We start from the raw sequence: 16987 nt of genomic DNA on the forward strand, positions 1-16987 counted from the left end.
ATTTAATTCATTAAATATAAATTCAGCGGTGTACATCAGAAAGACTACAATTATATTCATAATAAAACTCATAAATAATGCAAGAAAGAACTAACTTACAATGTTTAAGTCCCTATAGCAATTCTTATTCTCCCAAGGAAAGGGATAATACATTTTAAAAGTCTAAATTAGATAAGTATACATTTCACAGACATCTGATATTCATCTACTTTTAGAACAGAAAAATAAACCAGGTTTATTTTCATGAACTAAAATTGTAGTCTTCAGTAACACGTGCCTAGATTTTATTTTATAAATCACATGTTTAATAAATAAACCACATGTATATTAAAAACCGTAAGGCAAAAGTTTAATAACATAACTGTGTAAAACTTTGAAATAGTATATGGTGAGTGGAAATAGATTTAAGGAGCCCTGCTTTTGTCATCTATTAATAAAATACTTCTTTAAAGATGTATCCTTAACTAACCCGACAGTCAGAAATTCAAGCTAACATCACACTGATTCCTTTCCTGAACCCCCAAAATCCAAGCAAGTAGGTTCCTTTTAGAACTGTTGAGCAAAATCTCTGTGAACATCTGAGACAGGGAAAGTGTGTGGGGTAATGTGAGCATCTGTTTGGAAATCATGAGGGACTTTGCATCTATGCTCTGGCACTTGGACATTCTTCCATTTCTCTTTCAGGTATCCTGTTCCTTCTGCCTACAGCACTCTGCCTCTCCTCTACACTTGGTTATCCCACTCACCTCCACATTGTTTCCTTAGCAAAGGCTTTCATGACTTTCCCTGACTGGGACAAATCATGCCATAATAAGCTTTCTTAGGCCTAGAATTATTTTTTATAGAACATAGTTATCATTTCTTATTTCTTTGTATGGCATCTTGAATGACTCGTCCACATGGCCAAAGAAAATGGCCATCCTACCATTGCATCCTCAATGTTTGGTATATAGTAGGTATACTATAAATATTTACTAAATATATGAATGGAATTTAAGAAAATTAGAAGATGGTCCAAAATACTGATCAATAATCAAGATAAAAATCTATTAGTGTAGTGACTATATTTTACCTGTGTAATATGTGTTTATATTTTTCCATTCATAAACATAAGTAGTCTTTCCAAACAGACACTATTAAAATAGTCAAATGAAAATGAGTGTAAAACACTTAGCATAAAATAGATGCCAGCACACAGATGTTAAATCAGTTACAACTCTATCCTTTAAAAAATTATTTTAGTAAAAACATTAGTATAGTCAATAGCAAAATCAGAAAGGATTCCTAGGTGCATGAGATTCAGATAAACGATACCAACTTATTGAACTTTCAATAAAGTTCACTAACAGATGTTACAAGGATCCCTCAAACATTAGTTTAATATTTAAAGACATTCTCTGAAATAACCACGACGAGTAAATTTCAAAGAACCTTCCTATTAAATATCACAGTCAAGTACACACATCAAAAAATAAAAATAAAAGCTACTCTAGGTCCAAAGGAAACTCTTAATTTCTCAAATGAGGTATCCTAAACTCTTGGTTTTGTGAAGGCTGTTTCTATTTCTGTTCTGTGTCCTCTACTAAATAAGAAACCATTCCAAAAAATATTCCTGCCGAAACCGGTTTGGCTCAGTGGATAGAGCGTCGGCCTGCGGACTGAAAGGTCCCGGGTTCGATTCCGGTCAAGGGCATGTACCTTGGTTGCGGGCACATCCCCAGTGGGAGGTGTGCAGGAGGCAGCTGATCGATGCTTCTCTCTCATCGATGTTTCTAGCTCTCTATCCCTCTCTCTTCCTCTCTGTGAAATATCAATAAAATATATAAAAAAATATATATTCCTGAGAGCAGCAGAGCTGGGATACAAACCATAAAATGTTGGCATGGCCTTGATATACACCAACAGTCAGAGAACATCAAGGTCCTGGAAAGTAACCATGTCCAGGAAAGGCACCTGTAATACACCTTCATGGAACACCAAGTTTCCCTGTGAAAGGTTGGTGGGATCACAGAGTTTACCCTAAAACATTAAGAACTAAAAGTAAAACCCCAAAGGGAATATTCTTCCACTTAGAACAGCAGAGAAAGAGAAGTGGCCCATTTAATATGTGTCTGACCACTCAGCATGTCTTTAATTTCCACTCCTTTACCTCATCCATGGATTCTAAACTCCCATAAAGTCAGAATTACTTTAGGGCAGTGGTCGGCAAACCGCGGCTCGTGAGCCACATGCGGCTCTTTGGCCCCTTGAGTGTGGCTCTTCCACAAAATACCACAGCCTGGGCGAGTCTATTTTGAAGAAGTGGCGTTAGAAGAAGTTTAAAAAATTTGGCTCTCAAAAGAAATTTCAATCGTTGTACTGTTGATATTTGGCTCTGTTGACTAATGAGTTTGCCGACCACTGCTTTAGGGTACTTTGTCATAAAGCATTCTCTAATGGGAAAACTGAACATCATTTATAATTCCTTGATTTTTGAAAAATTGTTCTATATATAAATTATTCCTTAGAACATGTTCTAATGATCTTTAGTCTTTTTTTGCATGTAAAAGAAATAGAGGAAAAGTGTGGGCTTAAGCTGTGCAGTTGCTCAGCAAAAACAAGAACTAAAATCCAGACCGGCCTGCTTTGGAACATGGGTCTTTTTAAGAATTATACGGTATGAGTAAACTTCTTTACATAATTTAAATTAGATAACATAATTAATTTAAATAAATTACTTAAATTATATCTTGTAAACAAAGCAATTTTGCATATTAAGTAAGCACCATTACAAATCATATTAACAGAAGCTATCCATATTTTGGACACCAGAGGGCAATGCAGGGAAAAGAAGGAAAGTGAACACAAACTGTGCTCTTGAAAATATTGGTTAACTTTTATTCCTATTAAAGACACAGTTTAGTTATGTTGGTTTTTCTATTTTAATAGGATGTTTGTAAACTAGAAAATATTATAATAAATAAAATTGTTATAAAATCCAAAGAAAAGAGCTGATAACACTTATCCATACACACACATTTATATTCCCAGTTAAGAATCACTTTAAGATTCTTTATCTATTGCCAAATTGCTTTCCAGAAATACTGAATCAATTTACAATAATATGTATAAAAACTTTACTTCACCTTCATAAGCACTTAATACTTTAATTGCTAAATTATAGGTAAAGAGGATAATTCAACATTTAATTATTTAAATTTCCTTGATGGCTAAGAAGTAAAATTTTTCTCATGGATTAATTTTCATATGATCTATTAAAATATAAGTTCTATTTTTTCACTTTGTTGATTAGCTTTTAATTTTTACCCATTTATTAAGACTTCTTAAAGTAATTTTATGCTTAGAAAACCATAAACTGATCAATCAGGAAACTATTCATTTATGTTCTTTACTAGTATTTGATGGTTTTGGTTACTTATTTTACATTTCGGTATTCAGTCATGTTGGAATTTATTTCCCCCAAAAGTATGAGGTGACAATTACATTTAGCTGTCTGTTTTCGGTATTCAGTCATGTTGGAATTTATTTCCCCCAAAAGTATGAGGTGACAATTACATTTAGCTGTGTGTTTTCTCAAATAGCCAATTCCCCCCCCCCTTTTTTTTGGAATAATTATTGGTCTATGATCCATTCTTTATAATCAATTAAAATTTAGAAACATTTCTAGTATTTTTAGTCCCTTTACTCTTTTCATCATTTCACCAACTTATTTGTAATAAAAATATTAGCCAAAATATATTGAGGATAACAATTTTGCCAAGCTAAACACTTTACATATATTAATTCAATTGACCTTCACCAAGCTTATGGTTTTACTTTTAATATGATTTTCATTATAAAGTTGAGAAAATGAGGCTTAGAATCATGCAGCTACTAAGAGTTAGAGCTCTACTTCTAACCCAAACACCTGACACACTCTTGTCTATGGTGTCTAATCATTTTCAATATATACCAGAAGAGTAAGCTGCCATACCCTGTCACTTTTTGCTCAGTTGTCTTCCTATTGAACTTTGGAACTTTTTTTTGTAAAATTAAAATTGCATTTACCAATCAACTTCAGAAAAACTGACATATTTACATGAGTCAGCTTTTCATTCCAGGAAGAATTATTAATTTCACATTTATAACTGTATTTCCATTTCAACTATTCTACATATATCTTATATATTCTTTCCTTTTAAAAAGATGCAGATCCTAAATATATTATTAAAAGTACTACTAGGGCCCTAGCCAGTTTGGCTTGGTGGATAGAGCATCGGCCTGTGGACTGAAGGGTCCCAGGTTCGATTCCGGTCAAGGGCACATGCCCGGGTTGCGGGCTCGATCCCCAGTGGGGGGCGTTCTGGAGGCAGCCAATCAGTGATTCTCTCTCATCATTGATGTTTCTCTCTCTCTCTCTCTCTCTCCCTCTTCCTTCCTCTCTGAAATCAATAAAAGCATATTTTAAAAAAAAAGTACTACTAGGTAATTTGTGAGTTTTGCTAATGTAAATTTGAATTTAATTCTATTATTAATCTATATTCTGGGAAAACCAGAAGATGTGGTCACCCATAGTTTGAGACAATGGGAATATCTTTGCCAATGGCACTCTGGGACTTGAACACTCTTGTCCTCAAATTGATATTACTGTCCCCAAACACTGGCTGCTGTTTTGTGGTTTCTTGGTTCTACTGTATAAAAAAATAAATTTTGATAAAAATTTTTCCACTTTTTAATTCAATTTAGGAAAAGCAGGACTAGTTCAGGTACTGCTACTAATAAACATCAATAGCCATATTTTATTAAATTCTCTGTTCTGAGCTTTAGGTTCCTCCTCTCTGAAATGAAAAGGAAAGGCCCTCAAAATATAAAATCAGGTAATTAAAATAATTTTTAAACTCTCACCAGAAGATATGTTTTTATTTTTTTAGAGAGACCAGAAGGGAGAGAGAGGGTGAGGGGGAGGCAGTGAAGGAGAGAGAAAAGAGAGAAAAGGAGAGAGAAACATTAAGGTGAGAGAGAAACATGAATCGGCTGCCTCCTGTATGCTCCCCTGACTGGGGATGCAACCTGCAATCTAGGTGTGTGTCCTGAGCAGGAATTGAACCCACCACCTTTTGGTGTACCAGTTGGTTGGACAATGCTCCAATCAACTGAGCCACACCAACCAGAGCTAGATCTGATCGTTTTAACTATCAGAAAAAGAATTACATAAATAAATAGGAATAATAAATTCTGTATGTCAAAAGAAAATGGCAACTATTATAATAAAATAATAAAAATGTTGATAACATTACCAAGATAAAATTTCTGTTTGCCTATAATTATGGTGGTCCATCAAAAATTTTGATGTTTTCATTTTAAAACAAATATTCCAATTAACTTAAATCATAACATACTCAAAATTCAGTCTACCTACCTTTGTTGAAAGAGTAAATAAATTTCTGCATAAGTCCCAAGTGTCATTTTACTGTATTTTATTTGCATTTTGATACAAGGTTATTAACATTACCAATAAGTTCCTTTAAACATGAAATAGCATCTGGGATCAACAAAAAATACCAACTACATTTGAAGGAATTATATTCAATCTAACTCAGTTCCATTGGGATCAAAATATAAATTTGAAATATACACATCCAAAAATTTGTACTTTTGATATGGTATAAATTAATAAAAATAATAAATAGATACCTATCAATAGACCAAAGGGTTAATTAAGCAGGAGAGATTTCATGAGGAGTGAAAAACATTAGGGGAATATATTTTAAAGGATACAATAAACATGAATCATATAACAAAATACTAGAAAAGTGAGGGAAAGCAAATGGCAATATTTGTATCTGAAATTTAGAAGAGAACATAACATGCAAATTGTCACTATAACAAAGCCCCTTACAATGGAATATATGACCAAGAATTTGCTGAAATGGGATTTTGCTATTCAAAAATTAAGGTTTAAGTCTATATATTTGCAAATAACTACCTTATTATACTATCACTTCATATTTTAATTTCTCTTAAAGTTAAACCTGCTAAATAATTTAATAGCAAATATGATAGTTTAATTTAATTAAAATAACTGTGAGCTACCCTAAGGCTATAGGTCAGGTTAGCCCTAGCCAATCTCTTTGTCTTTACTTAAAATTAAATGAATAAATGTACTTTGAAAAATTTTACCCAACATGTAATTACATACATCTGTGCTTATTGGGCTTGGAGTCTTTACCTAGTCCTTCAAGCCCCAGTAAATAAGTCAATAACTTTTATTTTAAAAACAATAGCTCAGTTTTAGAAATATTCCCTCTGCCTCATTTTTAAGTATTACTTTATTTCTAAAACTCCAAATGCAACTAATTTTTAAGTACCAAAGCCATCTTTCTTGCACCTTATAATTAATGGAAAAATATTTACCATGCTTGTCCACACCTTCTTATAAACTTCCCTTATACTTCCAAAGCAATTAAGTTATCCTCTAGCAATCTTTTTTTTTAACTAAATAACCTTGATTACTTGTCTTGTTATATAATCCCTAAATTTCTCCTTTATTTCAGTCTTTCCTTCACAGTCTTCAGTTTCTTCTGTGTGTGATTTAAATGAAGATAATTTCTTAAAGCACCTGTCTTTACCTTTAAAAGTATGTAAAAGAGGGAATTTCAGTTTTTTTAAATGAGCTTAATTTTACTCCTTCTTCCTGTGTTTTTTTTTTAACTTCACCCTCCCAAAAGCAAAGGCTACAAAATAAAAACATTCATAAACATCCATTGTATTAGTAATTCTATGAAGTACCAAGATCTTAAAATCTAAATCATGAATAAGCATGATTAGTTATAACAAGCCCCCGACAGATACCCACTGGTCTCTGCAAAATGCGCCTCCCTAATGAGCCCTGATTCTCTGGTTTTCCCACTGCTGAGGAATCACTTGGGAGACTTGCTAACTGCAGATACTGGATCCTTACTTAGATCAGGGGCAGAGTTTGAGATTCTGCGTTTCTAACCAGCTGCCAGGTGTTGCTCATGCTGCTTGGCCACAAGCCCCACTCTGAGAATCAAGGGTATAAACTGTAATATTCTTATTTGTTGACATAAATTAGATATGAATCAACATACAATTTTCCTGAAATCTAAATGGATGACTATTTTATAAGACGTGAAATGAAATTACTCTCCCAGAATTCATTTGTCACAAAACTGCAATGGCATGCCAAATAGCTTTTCTTTTACTCGAGCACTGGCAAAATGAGGGCCTGCTTTGGAAGGGTGTAAAAATAACTTTTAAATTTAAATTGTGCAACAACTGACAACTGTGCTCATTATCATATGCAGAAAAGTTCCTAAACTGAGAAAACCATGAGGCATATTTTAGAAGGAAAAAAAAAACAAAAGTTCTAAGCTCATAGGAAAAGGAACAATCCAAATTGTGTCTCTCTTGCAGATACAGTGCAATTGCAAATTTCAACAAACCCCCACTGACATTAGTTGGTGTTAAACCATCAGGTCAAGAACTGGGAAGTGTGTGAGATTTCATCCTACTTTTAAGCAAAGGAGTTAGTCTTCTACCGTTTCAGAGATACTAGCCCCCAAAATACAAGTCCTCTGGTGAGAGACAAAAGGCAGTAGTAACCAGACTGAGACCTATTTGCACCCAAAACCCAATTCCCACAGCGGATAAGAGAAGGGCCAGAGGTCATCGCGCTGGCCATAGATGAGTTTCAGGCAAGAGATCCCACATGAGGGAGCCCCTGATCTTACAAGGGGCTGCTGGCAGACAGCCCATCCTCCTCATCAAAGGGAGACCATATCTTCCCCATATGGCAATGTAAACCTCTTCTCCGGGAGAAGACAGCTCTCCCTTCACTCGCCTGGAATGTACATAAAGCTGAGCAGATTGGCTGTTAATGTTTAGCCTGGAAGAAATGTGACATATTCATGAAGAACTGTCTCCCAACAGTTGGTAGAAAAGTATTAGAAGAATATGATGGTAATAATAACAATTGCAAAAAAAAGCATTTTGCATGTAGTGCTCAACAGCTTTTTGACAAGTTAAATATGATCTGTCCTTTTCAAAGAGGAAGGAACAGATTCATAAGCCTCACATAACTTGTACAAGGTCATGGAACTAGTAGTTTCAAAGGTTATGCACAATCCCTATGCAATTCAATGAGTACGTCCAAGAGGCAGAATTGTCTGAGAAGAGTGGGAAGTAGGTCACTTAATAAGAGGTGAGCCTTACTAATGTTGCCATCAGGTCAAGATCATCCCTTCCCCAGGTCCTATGTGGCAGTGGTTCCTCACTCCACATTTTGCACTACATTTAGAGACTGTCACTCCAAAAACTGTTGTTTACTGACCACAATCTAGGTATGACTACAAACCAGGTAAAGTGGAAAGTTTACTTTAAAAAACAAGTTTCTCAGCCCTGACCTGTTGGTTCAGTAGGTTAGAGCATCATCCCATACACCAAAGGGTTGATTCCAGGTCATGGCACATACCTAGGTTGGGGCTTCAATTGCCAGTGGTCAGGGCCTGTATGGGAGACAACCAATTGATGTTTCTCTCTCTCTCTCTCCCTTCCCCTTCATCTCTCTCTAAAATCAATGAAAACATATCCTTGGGTGAGAGTTAAAAAAAATTGTCTCTTACAACTAATAGCAAAGATATTACAAGGAATTATATTTTGATTATTTCTTTCTGATGACTACTCAAAGACAGCATTTTTTTAATGCACATGAATTATAAAAGCTTTCTGAAAGAAAATGCACTCAAGGAACCTTAATACAATCTTGATATTTGCCGCTAATTCTTAAGTAAGGAGATATGTGATTTTATGGAAATATATGACAACCTTGTTCACTTGCTAACTTTTCACATATTGCCCATAATCAGCATACATTTTCCTTTCATTATCCACTAGCTCACAACTTTATTCCTAAAATGTCAAATTCCCTCACTTTCATAAACAAATTCCACTCCCGTGTCAACATTTGAAATTTTGCCTGTAAAGCAGAACATGCTATAATTGAATTGCTGCTCCTATCATCTACCACTTACTTCTGTCAAAACCTATAACTGGATTAGTGGGAAAACAGCTACATAATGCTTGCATCTGAGCTTTGCCTAACAGCAGGCTTCCTTTCTGTAACCAAAAACACAGCACTGGAAACAAGAGTCACTAGGAAATGATGCAGCATTCATTCTGACATCTTCTACGTGATTTAAGCATAAAAATGACTGTTCCTAAACAAAAGAAACTTAGATATGACACATCTGTACTGAATTTATGACCTTCTCTTTTGCGATGTCAAAGATCATATTTTGTTAGCAACCATCACAATGGCTGTGTGATAAACAATACGTTACAAATGAAACAAAATGACTGTTTTTTCTGATCACTTTTTTGAGAGATACAGACTAAGTGGTGAGGTAACACACGGGGTCAGACAAGCTAAGGTTTCTAAAGGTTCATCAGAAGCAGAAAAACATCTGGACATGGAAGGTGGTGCCCAGATGTTATTATGGGATGAATTGTGTCCCCGTGAAATTCTTATGTTGAAGTCCCAACCCCAGTATCTCAGAATGAAACAGGGTCTGAAGATAAGAACTTCAACCAGGTGATTAAGTTAAGCTGAGGCAGTTAGTTTAGGAACATGTGTCCTTATAAATAGAGGAAGAGACACAAGGGGTCTGCACACACAGAGAGGTGACTATGCGAAGAGGCAGCAAGAAGGTAGCTATTGCAAGCCAAGGAAAGAGAACTCAGGTGAAACGGACTCTACTGGCAGCTTGATCTTGAACTTCTGACCTCCAAAACTATGAGGAAATTCATTTCTATAGTTTAAGCTATCCAGTCTGTGGCATTCTATATGGCAGATCTAGAAAACAGACAGGTCCTTCAGTACCATGTTGGAGACACCCCTCTGGCCCAGATGAAAAGAAGTCTCAATAAGGGGTTTGAGGGGTTCCTTGTATAGCCGGACTATTTAAACTATGAATTAGCTCCAATTTATTAACCAGAGAGTTACATCACGTATGGACATTTTTCAGGGGGTTTTGCTTCATTGATCCTGGGTTCTATTTTTCATAGATACCCTTAGCCAGGGATATCATGCTAAAAACACTTTAGGACTAATCCTCTTCCTCTCAGTAAATATCATTAATTTAGTTACCTGGAGCTCTGATTGACAAGGGATTATGCCCCATTCTCCTGCCCACTTTCACTCCCCAAGGTGCCCTCTTAGTTAAGGGAAAAAATCCATGGCAGGGAACGTGCTTGAACTTCTTCCTCCCAGTGGTTTCAGAGACAAAGCCATTCTCCTGTGTTTGATACAAAATGACCTCACCACAAATTCCTCTTCCCTCACGTCCATCTCTAGGAATATATCCACTTCAAATGGGAAATTATATCCATCAATCACCAGCCATGACATTTTTTGCCTCACTTCTATGAATTAAAATGAGACATGGTAACATTTATTTTGTTCTATTTCACTTGTTTCAGAGTTCAGTTCACTCTATGAATAGGAAGGTCTAAGATGGTTCTGGGGAAATAAAACTCTAAAAGAAGCACACTTAAATATCTATTGGTTCTCTCGTTAAATTGAAAAATAAATTTTATTAAGAGTTACAATGATATCAATGAGTAAAAGGGTTCATGTCACCTGGTTAAGCTTCTCTGAGTAAAGGAGAATATGTGTAATGTTTTTCCTTCATTTACTTTGTGGGTAAAGCCTTAGACACTCAGAAAGGACCTTGGTGAAGAAATAAAGGAGAATTAGTAACAAGATAGGAACCGCTCACCGAGATAGTCTTGTAATAGATCAGAGATATCTCAGCCTGTCCATAATAAAACATTACAGAGTATTTTAAAGTCACAGGAGATAGAAATTGCAGATTTAATTCCCCCCAAATGGGATGACTGCATAAGCGCAGTCATCTTATACTTACTGAAGCTACATTCACAAAATCATCATCTGAGAGGGTTTCCAACATTTCGGAGACAGACGTTCGGATCAATTTAAGCGTCAGCCCACTAACACTTCCACTCCTATAAAAAATGGGTGCATGCATATTAATGACCATCTATTTAATCAAAATCAGATACCTTAAGTAAAGGCAATTTATGTACTGGCTCTAGATCTTTATATAATATTCAAATAATTTTGTCTTTAAAAAATCAGTAGTAGAAAAAGTCATATTTTTAATAGTGTAGAAATAAATGTTTTTTATATAGCATCAGAATATAAATATTTCTAAGCACAATGATAAAAATTAAAAGTCAAATTACAATTTTAAGAAAATATGGATACTCAGGGCATATTCACTTACTCAAGAAACATAAACTTAATACAAGCTTGGTTATCCAAGTTAGAAGTGAGGGGTTACAACCTCTGCAGGTAAACATTTAAGGTCATTGCTCGAGGGTATCCAGTGTTTTACTTGATTAAACCAATAATTATGAAGCAGCATAACAAATATGATAAGAGACATATTTTTGTATGTGGACAAAAGGCCTTGTTTTGTATCCTAAAGTTGATATTTTCTGGAGTTCAGTATTCATTTGTCTCATCTCTACATATTCTATGATGCTCAAGAATGACCTCATCCATTTGTGGGGCTCATCTCTAGACAACTTACTCCCAAATTCTACATCTCTAGCTCCCAACTTTTCCCCACTTTTACACTTCACTGCTTGTTAAACAACTACAGGCTCAATGTCCAAAATGACAAATTATTCCCAAATATATTTTTCTTTCCTATTTATCTTCTTGGTAATAGCCAAGCTAGGTCTTAGTCCAATGTACTCCTCCCCCTCAACCTTCCTTCCCTTTCAGACAATTTCCTCACTCATTCCACTTCACTCTGTTCCCAGACAGTGGCCTCCTCTCCATCCTCTCTCCACTCTGACTCAGATCTCCGTGACCTGAATGTGCTGAGCTAGGGTAACAGCTACTGCAGGCAGCTCTTAGTTGCCTCTCCTCCCCATGCTAATAGGTGAAAATTCTGGAAATACAACTTAATACAATACTCGTAGTAGCTCATAATTACCTATTAAAAATATATATATAAATTCAATTTTGGGATATGCATGTGGTTTTCAAAGAATATATGTTTTTTCTATGCTCTACCATTTCATTTTCAACTTCATTAGAGGAACACACACACACACACACACACACACACACACACACCTTAAATTGAAACATTTTCATAAAATGACCAATATAAAAACTCCTGGAATTCTTTCACATACATTAGCATTTCTCTTGAGAAAGTTCCAGTATTGACATTTAATACATTTTACTCTATCTGTTTTGTGGTCAAAACCCTCAAAGTTATTTGAATCTTAATGACTAGTTGTCAACTGAATGATTTTTTTTTTTTTGTAGCAGGAACTGCTTAGTTTTAGCCAGACTGTACCCTAAAGTTATTTTAAATATAAACCCAAAAATTAGAAGCAAATTACTATTTTTCAAAAAGCCCAGACTTTAGAACCATGCCAGGCCATAATTTTCAATTCTGATATAGATTCTTCTCATTTTCAATAACATAACTTTTGTTTTGTTACTGTCTTTATATGGCTTCTTTGTCTGCATATAAAAGTAATCATAATAACATTTTGTTTTTTTCCCCCAACCTACCAATCGTTTCTCTAGTCCCAACACATTACTGTTATCTATGAATCCACCCTATATTCTCAGTATAGAAATAAGTATGTAGCATTTAACTACTCACACATCAACCAGAATAAGCATGTCTTTAGGAGATGCAGCTCCTTGGATGTACCTGAAACAAATTCCAAATAAATATATTTTCTCTTGCAAAATAGCAAACATTGATATTTGTTATCCTGATATTTCCTGATTGGAGATAAGGTATTTTCCAAACAAACCTACTTCTATTCTATCTCAGTCAACAATGTTCTGCTCTTTTATTCATAATTTTGCATTGTCCATGTTAAAAATCTATAATAGAGATGCCAGTGGCATAATGTTTCAATTATGTTTTTCAGATATTTATTAAAAAAGGAGGAAGAGACATGTTTTAATACTAAGAGCAAAATAATGTAACTTCTAGAAGCCCATTTTTTTGGGGAAAATTATTCTGAACTTCAATTTGTTGACTATACATTTAAAACAAATTCTAAGGAATAGTAAGAATAAATAATCATAAGGCTAAGTCATATTTTTAAGTGCAAAAAGTAAACGAAATATAACTAAGTGGTCTGGGACCATGAAAAAGCAACATCAACAGAACAGAAATACAAAGGGACAATAAAGAAATTAAAAACAGAAAAATATATGATGTTATTACCAAGATTTTTCAGTGGTAGCTCTCAAACTTTTTAGAATCTATGAAATCACCTGGAGAGTTACTTTAAAATGTTGATTTCCAAGTTCAACCCAGCCCTACATATTTAGAATCTCTGCATTTTAAAGAGACTGTAGGAGAGTTTTCAGATCATTTAGGAATTGTAGAGGGAGAAACATAACTGCAGGTGAATGAACCCAAAGTTCACGTTGCCTGGCCACAGAGGCCAGGGCACAGGGACCTACTTTCCCCACCAGGAAGGGCTGAACCTGAATTCAACTTTCTACTCATCTCTGATGCCTCTTTACCCAAATCTCACTTCTCAGAAGTTTGCCAGATAACTTGTCAATTAGTTACAGACAGCATCCAGCATAGTTAGTATCTACTCAGGACTCTGTGCTATGTTCATGAAACAGAGTTTATAACTTGCAGCCAAGTTTGCTTCTAAGAAGGCAAGGGGAGAAGCTGCTGGGATATTCCAATGGAAAGCAAATTTACTTCAATGTCTAGCATCTTAACAAATGGTGCAGACGTGCCTCTCTGTGGGAAGATGAAAGGAAAGACTGTTGTCTGCCTCTTCTGTTTAGCACTTAGCTTCTAAGTTCCCCCCAAAACAGCTGTTTCCCGAATCCAAATCATGTGATGTAATTGTCTTTACCTCCCATTGCTTCACAGCCACCACACTTGGAGAAATATTAACAAACATAATATGTGAATTAATAATATTTTGCACGACTATAATGGTTGATGTTCATGTAAATTGCTACTGGGATATTTAACAGGGCATCATAAAAGCATTAAATACGTTTACTTTGAATCAACCATTATGTCTTAGAATTTGTCTGAACCCTAGCAAAATGTTAGAAATAATCTAAATGTTGAATAATACGGGATTTCTTAAATATGTTACCTCATAGTCACTATTTTAAAATGATGTAAAGTGTATCTCTTACAAACAGGTACTAAAGGGTATTGATATGAAAAGAATAGATTACAGAGCAGTACATTGGACATAATGTTAACTAATTCAAGAAAAGATATATTAAATACATTTTTAAAACATCAAAACACATAAGTTGGGACATTATAAGTTATTGGTATTTTTTTATTTTTTTAAATATATTTTATTGATTTTTTTACAGAGAGGAAGGGAAAGGGATAGAGAGTTAGAAACATCGATGAGAGAGAAACATCGATCAGCTGCCTCTTGCACACCCGCCACTGGGGATATGCCCGCAACCAAGGTACATGCCTTTGACCGGAATCGAACCTGGGACCCTTGAGTCTGCAGGCCGACGCTCTATCCACTGAGCCAAACCAGCCAGGGCGGTATTTTTTTTATTTTTATATTAGGAAAATGAGTTGCTTTACTAGTGAGAAACAAATAATACTTATTTTTTTGAAAAATAAACCTACGCAATATATAGCGAGGGGCAGCTCTTATACTTTGAGGCCACTTCCCATTAGTTGACTGCCAAAGACAAACTACCTCCTACTCAGTCCAGAGGCTCAATAAGAGATCTACTCCAAGCAAACTGGGGGTCTTTCCATAGAAATCCCACCAGCTAAAAGAGTTTTGGAGATGAAATTGCATATAAAGGTAGTCCATTTGAAATTGTTGATTAATTTCAACAATCTTCAAATGAAGATATGTTCCCATGTGAACTTATCTTCATTTACTTTTAACTGTACGCATTTGTTAGCAGTTTTAAAAATACCAGAGCCATTTAAATAATTAGACAATATTCATTCTAATAATGAAAAGATTCCATCCATCTTTTTCACACAAAACAATGTAGCCTACTTTTGTCTGTTTAATCTCTTCATGATTACCTAAAATTCTTACCATGGTCTTCTGCGTACATCATAAAGGTCAATCTTGTTTGGAGTTCGGCTGTTATCAACCCATGGAGAAGCTTTAAGAGAAAGAAAGGGGAAAAAAGAAAATAAGAGAGTGAAAGGGAGAGATAAATTAAGTTACATTAAAAATTAGAGAAATTACATCAAAACATTAGACATGACCTATAAAAATAGTATTTAAAATAAATAAAAAACACCATTGACACATTCTTCTCATCCACAACAATTTCAAAATGGGAGATACAATTTTTATGCATAATTTTTTAAAAGGCAAAAAAATGGAAAACATTATAGCAGTATAAAAAAAGTCAACATGTTTTCTTTCTCACATTATTTCAGAAACAATTTGCAGACACAGGGATTTTCTGGGTGCTGACTTATATGTTTTACTAGGTGTCCAGAAATTATATATTTTATTTCTTCTCTACTAACAGAAAAATTTACCTTTAAAGAAAATTGATTTGGCATTCATGGAAATTATGCTTTGAATTATTTAATCCTTATATTTTCATCCAAGCCATACTATCTTGATCTATAAAAAAGACTGCTGTTTTTCTTGGGTTGTTATCATACAATATCATAATTTTAACTTTATTATTAACATATTTGATAATGGCTGATCCATTTGAAATTATAATTAAAAGATTAAATTATAATTTAAAAACTACACAAAAAAAACTGTTTTCCTTAAATTTATTTAAATGATTTGAAGTAATTCAATACAGATTCAAGAACCTTTTGTTAATTCAGAGCTTTTACCATTTTTAGTAATCAGAAAAAAATACTTTTGTCTAACTGCATTGATTTCCAATGTAATTAATGTATACTTATTAGAATTAAATCTATATTTTAATTTAAATGCTTTACAAACCTTCTCTCACAATCTCTCACACACACACACACACACACACACACACACACACACACACCACTTAGACCCATTAGATGACATTAGAAGTTGATGATTTGGACTATACATTTATGCTGAACAAGCCCTCTCCTTGAACATGTTTAGATATATAACCCTTAGAGAAATTTCTAATAATAATTCATGATTCTTAAATGGTTTGTATTTAAAAACATTAAGAATCTTCTCTTAGAAGCCTTCTGAAATATCTACTATTAGGACATATCCCTTGATTATAGTTAAGATATTTATATTATGGTAAAATTAAACAATGTGATTTCTTCTGTGATATTACTAATTAATTTGTTGTAAAACCCCATTGTGGCAATTAACTGGTACATTATTTATATAGGCTCAGACTGTGGAAGATCAAATAGTAAAAAGGACTAATAACCATACAGTGAAATGATCAGATTCATAATGATGCAGAATGAAAGATACATGTTTTGAGAAGAAATCAGGGCTTCTAAAATCCTTGCAAAAAGTGAAAGGTTGCTCAGTTTAGAGTCTCTTTTGCTTTCCAATAAGATTTTGGGATGACAGAAAAAAGAAGGGGGTGGGAATAACAACTACATTGTGGGCATATAATTTCTGAAAGCCAAAGTTAAAGGTGATATTAATCATTCATGAGAATACTTTCCTCTAATCAAAAATGAACTGTGAGTTTATCATTGACTATATCTATTGAACTAAACTTCTACTTCATATGATATTTAAGCTGTACTATGTCAGTTGTTGGACTGCTGACTTAAAAAAGGTGTTTATACATTACATCAGAATACTAAATATGTGTTAGTTATATTCTTAAGAAAGTATGCAAACTACAAATCCATTTTCTAGTTAATACAGTCTAAAATAACAAGAGAGTATAAGTTTTTCTTTTCAGCTGCTAGGAAATAATCCAGCTCATAATGATGCATTGAGGCTGATT

General features: G+C 34.3%; 1 protein-coding gene across 4 annotated transcripts in view; it reads right to left on the bottom strand.

Annotated features, from left to right (window-relative positions):
- Nucleotides 1-16987, bottom strand: part of CACNA2D1 (calcium voltage-gated channel auxiliary subunit alpha2delta 1) — a 393063-nt gene that overhangs the window by 88967 nt on the left and 287109 nt on the right. For all 4 annotated transcript variants that reach the window (XM_080665796.1, XM_080665795.1, XM_080665798.1 and 1 more), the window contains exons 8-10: nucleotides 15136-15205; nucleotides 12714-12764; nucleotides 10926-11025 (exon numbers count right to left, since the gene is read on the bottom strand). In XM_080665796.1, coding sequence (XP_080521922.1) covers nucleotides 10926-11025; nucleotides 12714-12764; nucleotides 15136-15205 — 221 coding nt within the window. The remainder of the gene's footprint in view (nucleotides 1-10925; nucleotides 11026-12713; nucleotides 12765-15135; nucleotides 15206-16987) is intronic.

The sequence above is a fragment of the Plecotus auritus genome, assembly GCF_963455305.1.
Source record: "Plecotus auritus genome assembly, chromosome: 4".
NCBI classification, from domain to species: domain Eukaryota; kingdom Metazoa; phylum Chordata; class Mammalia; order Chiroptera; family Vespertilionidae; genus Plecotus; species Plecotus auritus.